Below are 18,537 nucleotides of genomic sequence, written 5' to 3' on the forward strand. Positions count from 1 at the left end.
TAATAGACACCATTACAATCTAATGATCAAAATTGCCATCACAATATTTTGAAAAAATATAACCCATTGAGAAGGACACAACATTACATCTGGGATACTCCTCCCAAAGATGTATAACCTGAAAGTAACCATGAGAAAACTTCAGATAAAACCAAACTGAAAAATATTCTACAGACTAACTGGTGTTAAAAATATGAAGGTCAAGACACAAAAAGAAATATAAATTAACTATTCCAGATTAAGAGAGACTAAAAAAAAAACACAAATTTAGTGCATGGTCCTAGATTCAATCTTAGTCCAAAAAAATCTATAAAGGACATTATTATGACAAATGCAACTTGAATATGGATTATGAATTAGATGATAAGTTGAGTCAATGTTAAATTTCCTATTTTTGGTAATTGTGTTGTGATGATATATTATCATTTCTTAAGAAATACTAAAGTTCTACAGGTAAAGAGACATTATGTTTCCAAGTTACCCCTCTATAGTTCAGAAAAAATAATAGCTTATGTATTAAATATTTATCATGTTTATAAATATATGTACATAATGTTTATAACACATACATCTACATATGAACATAGAGAACATTATAAAGCAAAAAGGACAGAATAAAACTGAATAAATTCTAGAAGGGATTGGAATCCCTTCTAGAATTCTTTCAGTTTCTCTGTAAACTTGAATTGATAGAAAAATCAAAAGATTTTTAAAACCCTATTATACAAAAAGCTTCTATGAAACAAAAAAGGCAACTAACAGGAAAATGGGCAAAGAATATAAGTAGGCAATTCACAGAAGAAATTAAAATAGAAATAATAGTAAGTCTATTGTTACTAAATAGAAATAATTCTCATCAAAGATAAATAATTCTCATAAAGATAAAAGTTTATATTGTTTATTTTTAAAATTATTTTAAAAATTTTAGTAAAGCATACATTACATAAAGTTTGCCATTTTAACCATTTTTAAGTGTACAGTTTAGTCGCATTAAATACATTCACACTGCTATGCAACTATCACTACCATCTACCTCCAGAACGTTTTTTATCTTGCAAAACTGAAACTCTCCCCATTAAACATTAATTCCTTACCTCCTACACCCAGTTCCTGGCAACCATCATTCTACTTTATGTCTCTATAAATTTAGCTACTATAAGTATCTTATGTGAGTATAATCATACATATTTATTTCTTTGTGGCTGGCTTATTTCACTTAGCATAATGTCTTCAAGATTCATCCATGTTGTAGTATGTGTTGGAATTTCCTTCCTTTATTTAACTGAATCATATTACATTGTATGTATATACCACATTTTGCTTAATTATTCATCCATCAGCTGACACTTGGGCTTCCTCTACCTTTTGGCTATTTTGACAAATGCTGCTATAAAAACGGGTGTACAAATATTTGTTCCTGTTCTACTCTTTTGGGTATATAAATGAAAGTGGAATTACTGGATCATGTGGTAATTCTATTGTTAATTTTTTGAGAAATCACCATACTGTTTACCACAGAGGCTGTGCCATTTTCCACTTCTACCAGCAGTACATAAGGATTTGAATTTCTCCACATCCTTACCAACAGTTGTTATTCTCTTTCTTTCTCTCCTCTCCCCAACCCTCTCCTTTTTTCTTCTAATAATGGCCATCCTAATGACTATGAAGTGGTATCTCATTGTAGTTTTGATTTGCATTTCCCTAAGGATTACTGATGCCATTTTTGTGTCTTCTTCAGAGAAACGTCTGTTTAGATTTTTTGCCCATTTTAAAATCAAGTTATTTGTTTTTGTGCTGTTGAGTTGTAAGTATTCCTTATAAAATTAGGATATTAGCCCCTTATCAGTTATACGGTTTGCAAATTTTTTTTTTTTAACCAGTCAGTAGGTTGCCTTTTCATTTTGTTAATTGTTTTCTTTGCAGTGTGGGAGGTTTTTTTTGACACAGTCTTATTTATTTATTTATTTAATTTTTTAGCCTGAGCTTTTGGTATAATATACAAAAAAATCACTGCCAAAGTCAATATCAAGGATCTTTTCTCCTATGTTATCTTCTAGGAGTTTTATAGTTTCAGGTCTTACATTTAGGTCTCCTATCCATTTTGAGTTGATTTTTGTGTATGGTGTAAGATAAAAATTCAATTATATTTTTTGCATATGGAAATCCAGTTCTCCTAGCACCATTTATTGAAGAGACTATTCTTTCCCCATTGCATACACCTGGAGTCCTGGAGTCCTTGTCAAAAATTAATTGATCATTGGGCCTGGTGTGGTGGGAGTTCAAGACCAGCCTTGGCAATGTAGCAAGATCCTGTCTCTACAAAAAATTTAAAAAATAGCTGAATGTGGTGGTGTGCACCTGTAGTCTTAGCAATTTGAAAGGCTGGGGCAGGAGGATTGCTTGAACCCAGGAGTTAAAGGTGACAGTGAGCTATGATCATGCCACTGCATTCTAGCCCAAGTGATAAAGTAGGTCTCTGTCTCAACAATAAAAAAATAGTCTACCATAAACATTTGGATTTCTGGTTTCTCTGTTCCATTGGTCTGTGTTTCTGTTTTTGTGCCATTACCATACAAGTTTGATTACTATAGCTTTGAAATATAATTTTAAATCAGGACATGTGATGCCTCCAATTGTTTTCACCTTTTATCTGTAACTGCTTTGTCTATTCATGGTTTTTTTTGTGGTTTCATACAAATTTTAGGATTGTTTTCTATTTATGTGAATAATACCATTGGAATTTTGACTGGTATTTTGTTAAGTCTGTATTATTGCTTTGAGTAGTATGAACATAACAATGTTAATTATTCCCATCCATGAACACAGAATATTTTGCCATTTATTTGTGACTTTTTCAATTTCTTCCATCAATGTTTTCTAGTTGTCAGTGTGCAAATCTTTCACCTCCTTGGTTAAATTAATGCTTAGCTTTTTTATGCTATCATAAACGAAATTATTTCTTTTAAAGTTTCTTTTTCAGTTAGGTCATTATTTGTTTATAGAAATGTATCTGATTTTTGTATGTTGATTTTGTATCCTGCAAAGTTAGCACTTATGTAATGTAGTCTTTAGGGTTTCCTATATATAAGATCATGTCTTCAAACAGAGTATTTTTCTTTCTGATTTGGTTGCAATCCAAATTTGTTTGATTGTCCTTGATAGTACTTCTAGTACTGTGTTGAACAAATAGAACTGGTGAGAGTGGACATCCCTGCCTTGTAGCTGATCTTAGTGGAAAAGTTTTAAGGTGTTCTCTGTTGATTATGATGTTAGCTGTGGGTTTTTTTTTTATTATTATACCTTAAGTTCTGGGGTACATGTGCAGAACGTGCAGGTTTGTTACATAGGTATACACGTGGTTTGCTACACCCATCAACCCATCATCTACATTAGGTCCTAATGCTATCCCTCCCCTAGCCCCCCAACCCCCGACAAGCCCCAGTGTGTGATGTTCCCCTCCCTGTGTCCATGTGTTCTCACTGTTCAACTCCCACTTATGAGTGAGAACATGCAGTGTTTGGTTTTCTGTTCTTGTGTTAGTTTGCTGTGAATGATGGTTTCCAGCATCATCCATGTCCCTGCAAAGGACGTGAACTCATTCTTTTTTATGGCTGCATAGTATTCCATGGTGTATATGTGCCACATTTTCTTCATCCAGTCTATCACTGATGGGCATTTCGGTTGGTTCCAAGTCTTTGCTATTGTAAATAGTGCTGCAATAAACATACATGTGCATGTGTCTTTATAGCAGAATGATTTATAATCCTTGAGGTATATACCCAGTAGTGGGATTGCTGGGTCAAATGGTATTTATAGTTCTAGATCCTTGAGGAATCACCACAGTGTCTTCCACAATGTTTGAACTAATTTACAGTCCCACCAGCATTGTAAAAGTGTTCCTATTTCTCCACATCCCCTCCAGCATCTGTTGTTTCCTGACTTTTTAACGATCGCCATTCTAACTGGCATGAGATGGTATCTCATTGTGGTTTTGATTTGCATTTCTCTAATGACCAGTGATGATGAGCTTTTTTTCATATGTTTGTTGGCTGCATAAACATCTTATTTTGAGAAGTGTCTGTTCATATCCTTTGCCTACTTTTTGATGGGATTGTTTTTTTCTTGTAAATTTGTTTAAGTTCTTTGTAGATTCTGGATATTAGCCCTTTGTCAGATGGATAGATTGCAAAAATTTTCTCCCATTCTGTAGGTTGCCTGTTCATTCTGATGATAGTTTCTTTTGCTGTGCAGAAGCTCTAGTTTAATTAGATCTCATTTGTCAATTTTGGCTTTTATTGCAATTGCTTTTGGTGTTTTAGTCATGAAGTCTTTACCCATGCCTATGTCCTGAATGGTATTGCCTAGGTTTTCTTCTAGGGTTTTTATGGTTTTAGGTCTTACGTTTAAGTCTTTAATCCATCTTGAGTTAATTTTTATATAAGGTGTAAGGAAGGGGTCCAGTTTCAGTTTTCTGCATATGACTAGCCAGTTTTCCCAACACCATTTATTAAATAGGGAATCCTTTCCCCATTGCTTGTTTTTGTCAGGTTCGTCAAAGATCAGATGGTTCTACATGAGTGGCATTATTTCTGAGGCCTTTGTTCTGTTCCATTGGTCTATATATCTGTTTTGGTACCAGTACCATGCTGTTTTGGTTACTGTGGCCTTGTAGTATAGTTTGAAGTCAGGTAGCATGATGACTTCAGCTTTCTTTTTTTTTTTTTTTTTTTTTTTGGCTTATGATTGTCTTGGCTATGCAGGCTCTTTTTTGGTTCCATATGAAATTTAAAGTAGTTTTTTACAATTCTGTGAAGAAAGTCAATGGTAGCTTGATTGGGACAGCATTGAACCTATAAATTACTTTGGGCAGTATGGCCATTTTCACGATATTGATTCTTCCTATCCATGAGCATGGAATGTTTTTCCATTTATTTATGTTCTCTCTTATTTCCCTGAGCAGTGGTTTGTAGTTCTCCTTGAAGAGGTCCTTCACATCCCTTGTAACTTGGATTTCTAGGTATTTGATTCTCTTTGTAGCAATTGTGAATGGCAGTTCACTCATGATTTGGCTCTCTGTTTGTCTGTTATTGGTGTATAGGAATGCTTGTGATTTTTGCACATTGCTTTTTTATCCTGAGACTTTGCTGAAGTTGCTTATCAACTTAAGGAGATTTGGGGCCTAGATGATGGGGTTTTCTAGATATACAATCATGTCATCTGCAAACAGGGACAATTTGACTTCCTCTTTTCCTAAGTGAATACCCTTTATTTCTTTCTCTTGCCTGATTGCCCTGGCCAGAACTTCCAACACTATGTTGAATAGGAGTGGTGAGAGAGGGCATCCTTGTCTTGTGCCGGTTTTAAAAGGGAATGCTTCTAGTTTTTGCCCATTCAGTGTGATACTGGCTGTAGCTTTGTCATAAATAGCTCTTATTATTTTGAGATACATTCCATCAATGCCTAGTTTATTAAGAGTTTTTAGCATGAAGGGCTGTTAAATTTTGTCAAAGGCCTTTTCGGCATCTATTGAAATAATCATGTGGCTTTTGTCATTGGTTCTGTTTGTGTGATGGATTATGTTTATTGATTTGTGTATGCTGAACCAGCCTTGCATCCCAGGGATGAAGCCGGCTTAATCGTGGTGGATAAGCTTTTTGATGTGCTGCTGGATTCAGTTTGCCAGTATTTTATTGAGGATTTTTACATCGATGTTCATCAGTGATATTGGCCTGAAATTTTCTTTTTTTCTATTGTCTCTGCCAGGTTTTGGTATCAGGATGATGCTGGCCTCATAAAATAAGTTAGGGAGGATTCTCTCTTTTTCTATTGTTTGGAATAGTTTCAGAAGGAATGGTACCAGCTCCTCTTCATACCTCTGGTAGAATTTGGCTGTGAATCCGTCTGGTCCTGGACTTTTTTCAGTTAATAGGCTATTAATTGCTGCCTCAATTTCAGAACTTGTCATTGGTCTATTCAGGGATTCGACCTCTTCCTGGTTAGTCTTGGGAGGGTGTATGTGTACAGGAATTTATCCATTTCTTCTAGATTTTCTAGTTAATTTGCGCAGAGGCGTTTATAGTATTCTCTGATGGTAGTTTGCATTTCTGTGGGATCGGTGGTGATATCCCCTTTATCATTTTTTATTGCATCTATTTGATTTTTCTCTTTTCTTTTTTATTAGTCTGGCTAGTGGCCTATTTATTTTGTTGATCTTTTCAAGAAAACCAACTCTGGATTCACTGATTTTTTGAAGGGTTTTTCGTGTCTCTCCTTCAGTTCTGCTCTGATCTTAGTTATTTCTTGTCTTCTGCTAGCTTTTGGATTTGTTCGCTCTTGCTTCTCTAGTTCTTTTAATTGTGATGTTAGTGTGTCGATTTTAGATCTTCTCTGCCTTCTCTTGTGGGCATTTAGTTCTATAAATTTCCTTCTACACACTGCTTTAAATGTGTCCCAGAAGTTCTGATATGCTCTGTCTTTGTTCTCATTGGTTTCAAAGAACATCTTTATCTCTGCCTTCATTTCGTTATTTACCCAGTAGTCATTCAGGAGCAGGTTGTTCAGTTTCCATGTAGTTGTGCAGTTTTGAGTGAGTTTCTTAATCCTGAGTTCTAATTTGATTGCACTGTGATCTGAGAGACTATTTGTTATGATTTCCCTTATTTTGCATTTGCTAAGGAGTGCTTTACTTCCAATTAAGTGGTCAATTTTAGAATAAGTGCAATGTGGTGCTGAGAAAAGTGTATGTTTTGTTGATTTGGGGTGGAGAGTTCTGTAGATGTCTATTAGGTCTGCTTGGTCCAGAGCTGAGTTCAAGTCCTGGATATCCTTGTCAATTTTCTGTCTCATTGATCTGTCTAATATTGACATGGGGTTGTTAAAGTCTCCCACTATTATTGTGTGGGAGTCTAAGTCTCTTTGTAGGTCTCTAAGAACTTTTTTTTATGAATCTGGGTGCTCCTGTATTGGATGCACATATATCTAGGATAGTTAGCTCTTTTTGTTGCTTTGATCCTTTTACCATTATGTAATGCCCTTGTCTCTTTTGATCTTTGTTGGCTTAAAGTCTGTTTTATCAGAGACTAAGATTGCAATCCCTGGTTTTTTTTTTTTTGCTTTCCATTTGCTTGGAAAATATTCCTCCATCAGCTGTAGATTTTTCATAAATGGCCTCTGTTATGTTGAGGAACTTTCCTTCCATACCTATACTATTAAAAGTTTCAATAAAGAAATAATGCTGAACTTTGTCAAATGCTTTTTCTGTGTCAACTCAGATCATCATGGGGGATCATCTGAGATTATCCTGTGAATATGAAGTATCACATTGACTAATTTACCCATGATCAACCAGCCCTACATGTCAGCAATAGATTCCACTTGCTCATGATGTTCAATTTTGTTGTTGTTTTCAATTAAGTTTGATAATGTTTAATTGTTGTTGTTGAATTCAGTTTGATAATGTTTAATTGAGCATTTTTGCATCAATGTTCATCAGAGATATTGCTCTGTAGTTTTCTTCTCCTATGGTGTCTTTCTTTGGCTTACGTCTCGAGGTGATGCTGGCCTCATAAAATGTGTTTGAAAATACTCCTTCTAGTGCGATTTTTTTGGAAGAGTTTAAGAAGCACTGATAATTCTTCTGTGAATGTTTCGTAGTATTCAAATGTGAAGGTGTGAAGCTGTGAAGCCACCTCGAAATGTTCTGACCTTTTTTGTTGAAACGCTTTTAATTGCTTCTTCAACCTTTTTATTTGGTATTGGTTTGTCTAAGCTTTCTATTTCTTCCTGATTCAATCTTGGTAGCTTACATTTTTTGAGGAATTTATTCATTTCCTTTATTTTATCCAATTTGTTGGCATATAGTTTTTCATAATAGTCTCTTATGATCCTTTTAATTTCTTTGGTATCTACTATAATGTCTTCATTTTCATTTCTGATTTTATTTGAGTTTTTCTCTTCTTTTCTTAGTTTGCCTAGCAAGGATTTTGTCTATTTTATTTTATTTTTTTCAAAAAAAAGCAACTCTTGGTTTTATTGATTTTTTTTCTATAGTTTTTCTATTCTCTATTCGATTTAATTCTGGTCTAGTCTTTATTATTTCTTTCTTTCTGCAAACTTTGGCTTGTTTTTCTTTTTCCAACTCCTTGAGGCATAACATTAGGCTATTTATTTGGAATCTTTCTTCTTTTATAATGTGGTCATTTATTGCTATAAGCTTCCCTCTTAGAATTACTTTTGCTGCTTCCCATAGATTTTGATACGTTGTGATTCTATTGTCATTTGTCTCAATATATTTTTAAGTATTGCTTTTGATTTCTTCTTTGACCTACTGGTTGGTTGTTCAGGAGCATGTTTTAAAACTTCTACATATTTGTAAATTTTCAAGATTCCTTTTGTTTTTAATTTCTAATTTCATACCATTGTTTTCAGAAATAGTATTAGGTATATTCTTGATCTTCTTGAATTTGTTAAGACTTGTTTTATGGCTTAATATATGGTCTATCCTTAAGAATGTTCCATGTGCACTAAAAAAAAATGTATGTTCTGCTGCTGTTGGATGGAAAGTGCTGAAGTCTTTAGTTTAATTAAGTTCTATTTGCTAATTTTTGTTTTTATAGTGGCTTCCTTGGGGAGATTGTCACCTGCAGATATTGTCTGCAGGTATTAGTTGGGCAAAGTGCAGTGGCTCTCATTCTGGGTAGGCACAGTAGTGGAGTCCATTTCTCAGTGTAAAGGACTTTAAAGATCCTTCTGTTCTAGTTTCCCCATAGTAGTAGATTTACCTGAGGGCATCTCTCTTGGTGTTGAGCCTGACACAGGCCAGAGGCAGCCAAGCAGTGCTGTGTTACAGGGAACAGGTGCTCAGAGTGGCTGTGGAGCTGGGGTCTGGGGCTCAGTGTCTTGTTGAACTGCCAGGACACCTGTGGTGTAGGTCCAGGTTTATTCTTTTAGGTATGGGTGATGCAGCTCTCCCACAAGGCCAAGTACTGTGACTCTGAGGCACTTCCCAGTATCTCAGGCCCAGGATCAGGCATGTTGCTGACTCATCCTGGGTGTTAGGGTGCAGCAATGGCATGGCTCTGGGAAGGAAGAGGTTTTCCAGAGGTTTAGGCCCCAATGAGCAGGGTACAATTGCAATTCAGGCTACAGAACCAATAGGACACAGTGGCAATTCATGCACCAAGAACTCTAAGCCCTGGAGTAATGGGACACAGCAGTGGCGCAGGCTCTGTGAGGTCAGGTGCAGTGACAGCAAGGTCCAAGAATGATGGGGGCACATCTGTGGCTTTGGCCCTGGGGGGTGTGCAGCAGTGCAATGTTGGCTACACTCCTAGGGAGGTGGGGCACCTCAGCAACTCAGGCTGTAGAGGGCTTTCCCGATCCAGGGAGGCAGGGTGCTGTGCGTGTTCAGTCCAGAGGGTAGGGTGATCAGATCAGATTAGTGTTTCTCTAGGAGGCTGGCCTATGCCCATTTTAAAATTGAGTTCTGTTGTTGTGGTTGAGTTGTAGGAGGTCTCTATATATTCTGGATTATTAATACCTTATCAGATATGTGATTTAAAAATATTTTCTCCCATTCTGAGGTTTGCCTTTTTACTCTTGATATTTTCCATTGATGACTGAAAGTTTTTAATTTTGATAAATTCTAACATGTCTATTTTTTTGGACAGTGTGTTTGGTATCATCCAAGAAGTCATTGCCAAATCCAATATATGGTTTTCTCCTATGTTTTCTTCTAAGAGTTTTAAAGTACAGCTCTTAGTTTTAGGTTTTTGGTCTACTTTGAGTTAATTTTTGTATGTGTAAGATAAAGGGCACAACGTCATTATTTTGCATGTGGATATCTAGTTTTCTCAGCATCATATGTTGTAAAGACTATTTTTTCCATACCGATTAGTCTTAGCACTCTTGTAAAAAATCATTTGACCATATATGTGAGGGTTTATTTCTCAGCTCTCTATCCTATTCCATCAAACTACGTGTTTGTCTTTAGGCCGGTACCATACTGTTTTGGTTATTGTAGTTTTGCAGTAAGTTTTGAAATTATGAAGTGTAAGTCTTTCAATTTTGTTCTTTGTCAAGATTATTTTGACTATCGGGTCCCTTATAGGGACAGGGTCTCCAACTCCTGATCTGTGGCCTGTTAGGAACTGGGCCACACAGCAGGAGGTGAGCAGTGGGTGAGCAAGGGAAGCTTCATCTGTATTTACAGCTGTTCCTCATTGCTGGCATTACCACTTGAGCTCTGCCTCCTGTCAGATCAGTGGCAGCATTAGATTCTCATAGGAGCACAAAGCCTATTGTGAACTGTGCATGAGAGGGATCTAGGTTGTGTGCTCCTTATGAGAATCTAATGCCTGATAATCTATCACTGTCTCCCATCACCCCTAGATGGGACCACCTAGTTTCAGGAAAACAAGCTTAGGGCTACCACTGATTCTACATTATGGTGAATTGTATAATTATTTCATTATATATTACAGTGTAATAATAATAGAAATAAAGTGCACAATAAATGTAATGCTCCTGAATCATCCTAAAATCATTCCCCCATGACCATTCCATGGAAAAATTGTCTTCCACGAAACCGGTCCCTGCTGTCAAAAAGGTTGGGGACTGCTGCCTTAAGATTCTGTATGAACTAAAAAAAAAAAAAAAACTTACATTTTTCTGTAAAAAAAAGTATTTGGGATTTCAATAGAGATTGCACTGAATCCTTAGATCACTTTGAGTGGTACTGACATCTTAACAATATTATTTAATATTCTTAATATTTCCAATGCATGAAAAGTCTAGTTCTGGCTTAGGTGCTTGGAAATAGGCATTTCATGCATTTACTAGCAGAACTATTAGCCACAGTAATTTGAAACGTTTGCTAATATCTATTAAAATTAAAATGATATATACCTTTAATGCACCAACCTCACTTACATGTTCTTTTTTATAGAAATGCAATTACTGTGACATAAATATACATGAATAATGGTATTTATTGCACCATTGCTTGTAGTGGCAAAAAACGATGATAAAATGTTATTCTGTAGAGGAATCGTTGAATAAATTAGGATGCATTCACATCATAGAGTATCATGCAGCAGCTTAAAAATGTGACAGATGAAAGAAATTTCTATCAATTTACCTGGGTCAAAAGTGAGGAGGATATAAGCATATAAGCCTGTGGTTATTCAGAACCACAAACCACTGTTTACATATATATTTTTACTTGTTTGAAGAAAGGTTTGGGAAACTATGCCTCACTCATAAGATTGGTTGTTTGAAGGAGGAAGCCCAGAGGTTTGAGGTTGGTAAATAGAGACAATGAGAATATAGCATAAAGTTTTATTTCATATGTCTGTATTGTAGTGATTCTTTTACCTTTATAGGTAGGTTTTCCAATTGTACTGGTCACAGTAGGCAGAGTAAATTCAATAGTTTTTTGGCTTAAGGTAACAACTTTCGAATGCCCTAAAAAAATGAGAACAGTGTTATTAAATTATGTGGTAAATTAAGTAATTTCAACTTTTAAAATGTTAAAACAAATCTTAGTATTCTAAAACACAGTTTCCTTACAACTTTTTTTCAGTGATTTAGATAAAGCAGCTTACCTGACACAAATATTTTCTCTCTGATTTTTTTCTTGCCTGGTATTTGATATTTATAAGAGTGCATTATAAGAGTACAAATCAAGAAAAACAAAGACTAAAGCAAATTAACATAGGATCAGAAAACCAAATACCACATGTTCTTACTTACAAGAAGGAGTTAAACCTTGGGAAAGCATGGACATAAATATGGGAACAATAAAGTGGAGATCCCTAGTGGGGAGAGAGAGAGGGTCACGGGCTGAAAAACTGCCTATTGGGCACTGTGCTCACTGCCTGGGTGATGGGACCAGTCATATCCCAAACCTCAATGTCATGCAGTATACCCATGTAACAAACCTGCACATGTACCCCATGAATCTGAAATAAAAGTAAAAAATATGAAAACAAATAAAGACTAGAAAGGTCATAGATAAAAATGTCAGAGAATGAGCCTTTTTGCAGGACAGTAAAAAATGTGAATAATTAAAATGCAAACTTTTAGATAAAGTTTTCATCTCTACATAAAACATTGTATCATTTTATTTAAAAAGAAGTTTATAGTCCCACAATGAGAAATCTAGTGCTATAATTAAGGAGGAGATACCAGAAATGCAATTGTAAAGATACATATTTTGAACACTGCTAAAAACAAAACTATATAATTAAAACTAGTTTCAACACCTGCTTATTTGGAGGAAAAATGCTGACATTAAAAGCAGAAGGTGAAACATTTGAATGGTACTTTCTCAAAGTTAGTAAAATTTTACATTAATATGTTGACTTTCCTCAGTATATTTTTTGCACAGAAATGAAACATTCAGTTCTTCCATTCCTTAAGGCAAGTGTTTGCTTGAAAAATGTATATCTGCCATTATTTTTAGATTCAAAGGCCAAATGCTTTCATGAAAAATTTAAAAATATTTTATGCTATTATAGTTTTCATTCAATCCATAAGAGAAGACCATTATTATTCCTCTGTAATCATAAAGCAGAAGTATAGATAATAGACTATTTAGACCATTTATTAATTTTATTCTCCTCTTTGTTTTCTTTAAGCATTATTATTACTGCTTATAATTAGTATATTCTTCAAATAAAAGACTTGGGCTTAGAAAAAAAAAAACCCAAATTATAGGAAAAACCAGGAGCTACATTAATGAAAAGCAGTGTTGTAGGTGATATGAAGTAACAAGTGAACCCCAAATCAATTACATTTATCTAAAATATAATGAACAATGACTAACCCAGCTTGAGAAGCTATAAAAAGCTAGGAGTTCCAACCAACAAAACCCTCCTTTTGAGTCCTAGCCTATCTTGTCAACTTTATTTTGTATCCACTGAAGCCCAGGATTTTGCTTATTATTTTAAACTTTCCTCTTTTGTCATATATAATTTCTAACCATTTTTTCTTCTAGCTCACTGGGAAAGAAAATGGATTTCACTTTCTTTGCTTACATTCATTTGCTTTTCCAGAAGCAAGCCCAAATATCTTTTTACTGTTTTCTTTTTCCTTTTATATTGCATGTAGTAAAAAAATAAATAAAAGTAATAGTCAACTTTCTGAATTTCCTATTGATTTTTTACTTAGAACCTTTATGGATAGAAAGTGCCATGGATATTTATTTTAGAGCACAGAATAAATCAAAGAAAAATGATTTACATTTTTTAAAAGGTTCAAACTCTCAGGAGGTTAAGGCAGGAGAACCCAGAAGGTGGAGGTTGCAGTGAGCCGAGATCATGCCACTGCACTCCAGCCTGGGCGACAGAGCAAGACTCCGTTTATAAAAAAATAAAAAAAATTCAAACTCAATTAACTGTAGAAAATGTACCAGGGTGAGAATTATATAATGATGCCTCTGGAGTGACAGATAAGAATCGAATCTTAGTTCTTAGATATTAATGGAGTTAAAAGCCTAGGTAGATGATAATGAAGGGAAGGGAAAAACTAAACATATGATTTATTTTTCTTCTCACCTATCCTTATGTTGTCTTTCTATTGTATGCTCTCCCTGGGGTTGAATAAAAGAGGGATACATAAATATAAGAAAGAGGTTATAAAATGAGTTTATCTCAGTCATCCACAAAATCTACAGTAGTCAACAAGACAAGAAGGTGGAGAACAGAAATGGAGCTCCAATTTAGTCATAATGGAGAAGAGGAAGAGAAATGCCAGGGACACTACTCATTGCTAAGAATGAACAAATGTTAGATACACTTAACTCACAATTTACTTTCATTTATGTTTTGCCAAACTGTTATATGACTAAAGCTATTACAACTTGGTTATTTACATTTAGTTATACCTTTATTTTAAAAATCACACTGTACACTAAAAATATTAAAAATTACCTGAAGGGAGTTGATTCAGTAAAGGAAGGTGGATGTCTTTAGAAAAGCTTGGACCAGCCCTGTATGTTCTATAAATTGCTTTTGAAGGTGCAATCACATAGGGTGAAGAGTACTCATAAGTTTCCTCTACAAAAATTTAGAAAATATGTTAGCCATACAATAGATGACATTTGTAATTATTTTTAATACTCACACAGTATATATGCACACAACATCAAAGCATCTAAATATATAAAGCAAACATTTAAAAAAACTGAAAGGATACATAGACTGCAACAAAATTTCAATATCCCCTATTATTGAACAAGAGACAGGTCATCCAGATAGAAAATAAATAAACACTGGACTTGAACTACACATAAGATAAAGCATATTTATCAGACAATTACACAATGTTCTATCCAACAGTAACAGGATACACATTCTTCTCAAGTGCACAAAGAACATTCTCCAGAACAGATCATATGTTAGGCCACAAAAGAGGTCTTAACAATGTTAAGATCAAAATTACATCAAATATCAACTAGATATCAGTAACAGGAGAATACAAAGAAACTTAATAAATCTTTGAAACATTAAACAATATGCTCCTGAAGAACTATTGTGTCAAGAAGGAAATTAAAAGGGGAAATTTAAATATATCTACAGACAAAAGAAAATAAAAACGTAACATACAAAAACTTACGGGATGCGGCAAAAGTAGTCCTAAGAGGAAAGTTTATAGCATTAAATGTCTACATCATAAAAGAAGAATCAGGCCGAGGCGGGTGGATCACGAGGTCAGGAGATCGAGACCATCCTGGCTAACACGGTGAAACCCCGTCTCTACTAAAAATACTAAAAAAAAAAATTAGCCGGGCGTGGTGGCGGGCGCCTGTAGTCCCAGCTACTCGGGAGGCTGAGGCAGGAGAATGGCGTGAACCCAGGAGGCGGAGCTTGCAGTGAGCCGAGATCGCGCCACTGCACTCCAGCCTGGGCGACAGAGCGAGACTCCGTCTCAAAAAAAAAAAAAAAAAAAAAAAAGAAGAATCAAATAAACAACCTAAAATTACACTTCACAGAAGTAGTAAAAGCAGAACTAAGCATAAATCTACCAGAAGAAAAAAAATAAAGATCAAAGCAGAAATAAAGAACACAGAGACTAGAAACGATCAATTCCATTTGCCCCAGCCTGCATTCCATTCTGGTATCCTCCACTATCCTGGTTCATTTATTTTTTCATGTATGTTTTTACTGAGAAAATTATAATGCTATTGAAGGGTGAAATAGGTGACCTTATTGTATGGATTATTGACTGCCATATTTGCCTTCGTTTCTCCCTGCTGTTTGTTAATGGGAGTGTCTTCTGTGGTCTGTCCCTGTCTCACCACTGTTACACTGCATGTCTGTGTGTGTGTGTGTGTGTGTGTGTGTGTGTGTGTGTGTTGTGAGAGACAAGTGACATTTCAAAAAAAAATCTCTGTATCAAAAGAAGTCATATCATAGAAGTTGCCTCTGAAAATGATTATATATCACAATATCGTGGTCTTTGGCACTGATGCCAAAATTGGATAAGAATTTGTGGGGTCCTGGGAAGAGCTGATTCTATTTTGCATGTGGGAGGGCCATGAATATTCTCAATCAGCAGGAACACTGTGGTGGATTGATTTCAGTGATGGTCTCTGTGTTCTTGCCTACTTGTATTGATGTTCTTCCATACTAACTCTGGTCTTAGTTATATGACTTTGGTGAATATGACAAAAGGAAATGAATGCGAGCAGAGACTTCAAAACTGCTCATATATTGAGGCTTGCCCGCATGCTGCTCTTAGAACTTGAAGACTCCTAGCTAGTTGGCTGGATGATGAGAAACATGCAGCCAAGTCACCTCCTGGGCCAGTTATTAAGTTTAGCTGCCAAACCACCCTTCTACACTCTGCTTCATGATACTGGATCTGGGATTCTGCAGACCACATTTTTGCTTTGCAAAGTAGCTCCAAGGTAGGCCGTGCAAGATAGGCTAGATAGAGGAAATCTGCAAATTTGGAGGAAAAAGGACAGACTTGTTCTTCTCATTTTGTTCCTGGTGGGCTTTGAGAGCTTCCTGTCTCTTTTCAGTTTCTGTGAAGAACATCCTGGTATTGTTTCGTTATTCCAAAAGTAGCAATTCCTCCCATGGCAACAAAGAGTTTGCATTTTTTTCCACCATTTGAAGAACCAGTTTTATTATTCCTCCCCACTTAGAAACTAGCAGTAGATGGCCAGTGCCCCCCGCCTTCAGAAGTAGGGATCCAAGTTCCCCCCTGCAGAATCGGGGACACTAGCATCATCCAATCTATACCCTACGCAGAGGTCTCCTTCAGTTCTGCGTATGGCAATTTCTTTCTGTAATTGCTTCCTACATGTAACCTTAGAATTCTTTTAATACTTTCAGTTACCAAGTTAACAACTTTATACTTAGTCATCTACTTTTTACATTCTTGCTTTCTCTTTTTTTCTTTTTTTTTTTTTTTTTTTTTTTTTTTTTTTTTTTTTTTTTTGAGACGGAGTCTTGCTCTTTCGCCATGCTGGAGTGCAGCGGTGTGATCTCGGCTCGCTGCAACCTCCACCTCCTGGATTCAAGCGATTCTCCTGCCTCAGCCTCCCAAGTAGCTGGGACTACAGGCACGTGCCACCATGCCCAGCTAATTTTTGTATTTTTAGTAGAGACAGGGTTTCACCATGTTGGCTAGGATGGTCTCTATCTCTTGACCTGGTGATCTGCCTGCCTCGACCTCCCAAAGTGCTGGGATTACATGCGTGAGCCACCGCGCCGGGCCCTCTTGCTTTCTTTTTGAACAACCAGTAAAGTTTCTATTTACTGAATGGGCCCACTCTATACACCATTGTCTCAAACAACAGCCAGCCAACTGCCATACATATGGGTGAATTGATAATTTGACCAAAAATGCATAAGTTAGCCCAGCCAAGGCAATCATCAGTTACCTAAGTGGTTACTACTGTTTTATGCTTTTTTAAGTTTTAGGGTAGATATGGAGTCGTAAAACACTAACAAATATGAAAATAAAAATTAAAATAAGAGTGAGATTAATTTAGTAACTTTCAGATGGGTATAAATGAAAAAAAAACCCAGCAATCCATATTGCAGATACTTACACACAGAAGAGAATTTTCCCTAAAGATTGCTGATGAAAATGTTAATTTTAATAGCTCTTTAGGAAAGCAATCTGGAAATATCATTTAATGATAAAAATCCATGTATACTTTAATAAGAAATCTCAAGCCTAAAAAGTCAATGCTCTTTAGTAGAATGATTGAATAAAGTGTTCTTACTATGAAGTATCATGCTGCCAATAAAAAGGATGAATTAAAACCATTTTATTTTTACGCTTGTAAGAATTTTCCTAAGATATTTCTGAAAAAAAGTAAGATGCAAAAAGAGTAAATGAAAAAGCATACTTTAAAACTATTCTAGGTAATTAGATACTGAATTCATATCTACATACATAATTCTTTACCTTTGTTTTCAAAGGGTGATAAATTGATCACTTTTGTTGGGAATTTACTTGGTGTAATGCTCCTAGTAAAGATACCTTCTTGATGTTGTACGGACATATCTTTGTTTTTAAATAAGTTCACATCTAAGATAAAATTTTAAAAGAAAAAGTGCATGAATACTCTTGACTATTCACACACTAATCTCCAACTCCACGTATTTGTCTTTATTTCTGCCTTGGTAATTTTTCTTCCCACATTTTATTAAATGGCCACTTGTTTATTACTTAAATTTCTGTATAGTCTCTCATCATTTTCTCTTTCTTGTCTTTGTTCTGCATTCTGTGACAGTATCTTCCTTAATTTCAACCTTTATCCCAACTTTATTTTACTTTGACCAAATGTTCATTTCTATAATTGATCCATAGTCTACATTTAAAAGGATACACTTAGAAAGATAGTTTTGGAGGTCAGAAGTCTATGTATAAGCTACTGGATCCCCCCTGCCCCAATTGAACCAATGTTTATTAGATTTATTTTTCATAAATCCTATTGCTATAAAAGTAACATGGATTATTGTAGAAAACATTTATTTAAACAGAGAATTATAAACCTCATATTTTTTAAAATCATTGTCTAGAGGTTTTAAAACTTTCTAGCTAATTTCCCATTGATAATACGACAGTTTAATTATATGAGAATATTCATGAAGACATTTGCCCATGAAATATTAACATATAGGTACTGTTATCATTAAAGATTCATACTTAAACCCCAGAGAAGATAAACTGTAAATATTAGACTTAAAATTATTATTCTTACCATAGTGAGTCCTTAGTTGTGTCTTTATCTCACCAATTGTTTTACTTGAACCAGTGGCATTTGTCAAGGGTTCTACATCAGTCTCTATAGACATAAAACACATTTCAAAACACTTTGTAAGGTAACCATTTATGTTACATATGTATTTTAGTTCTTTTTTCTTTTGAAATTTCTTTTTCTTTTCTTTTCCTTTTTTTTTTTTAGAGACAGGATCTTGTTCTGCCACTCAGGCTGGAGTGCAGAGGTGTGAACATGGCTCACTGCAGTTTCAACCTCCTGGGCTCAAGTGGTCCCCCCGCCTTGGCCTCTCC

General features: G+C 35.3%; 1 protein-coding gene across 27 annotated transcripts in view; it reads right to left on the reverse strand.

The window, feature by feature from the left end:
* Positions 1-18,537, reverse strand: part of CCDC7 (coiled-coil domain containing 7) — a 459,676-nt gene that overhangs the window by 17,160 nt on the left and 423,979 nt on the right. For 25 of the 27 annotated variants that reach the window (XM_063710186.1, XM_063710188.1, XM_063710189.1 and 22 more), the window contains 4 exons: positions 18,227-18,310; positions 17,428-17,550; positions 13,932-14,057; positions 11,374-11,463 (listed from right to left, as the gene is read on the reverse strand). In XM_063710186.1, coding sequence (XP_063566256.1) covers positions 11,374-11,463; positions 13,932-14,057; positions 17,428-17,550; positions 18,227-18,310 — 423 coding nt within the window. Of the gene's footprint in view, positions 1-11,373; positions 11,464-13,931; positions 14,058-17,427; positions 17,551-18,226; positions 18,311-18,537 lie in introns of those variants that run through there. The other 2 variants (XM_063710196.1, XM_063710208.1) reach the window with 2 other exon arrangements.

Source organism: Gorilla gorilla, chromosome 8 (assembly GCF_029281585.2).
Source record: "Gorilla gorilla gorilla isolate KB3781 chromosome 8, NHGRI_mGorGor1-v2.1_pri, whole genome shotgun sequence".
NCBI lineage: Eukaryota > Metazoa > Chordata > Mammalia > Primates > Hominidae > Gorilla > Gorilla gorilla.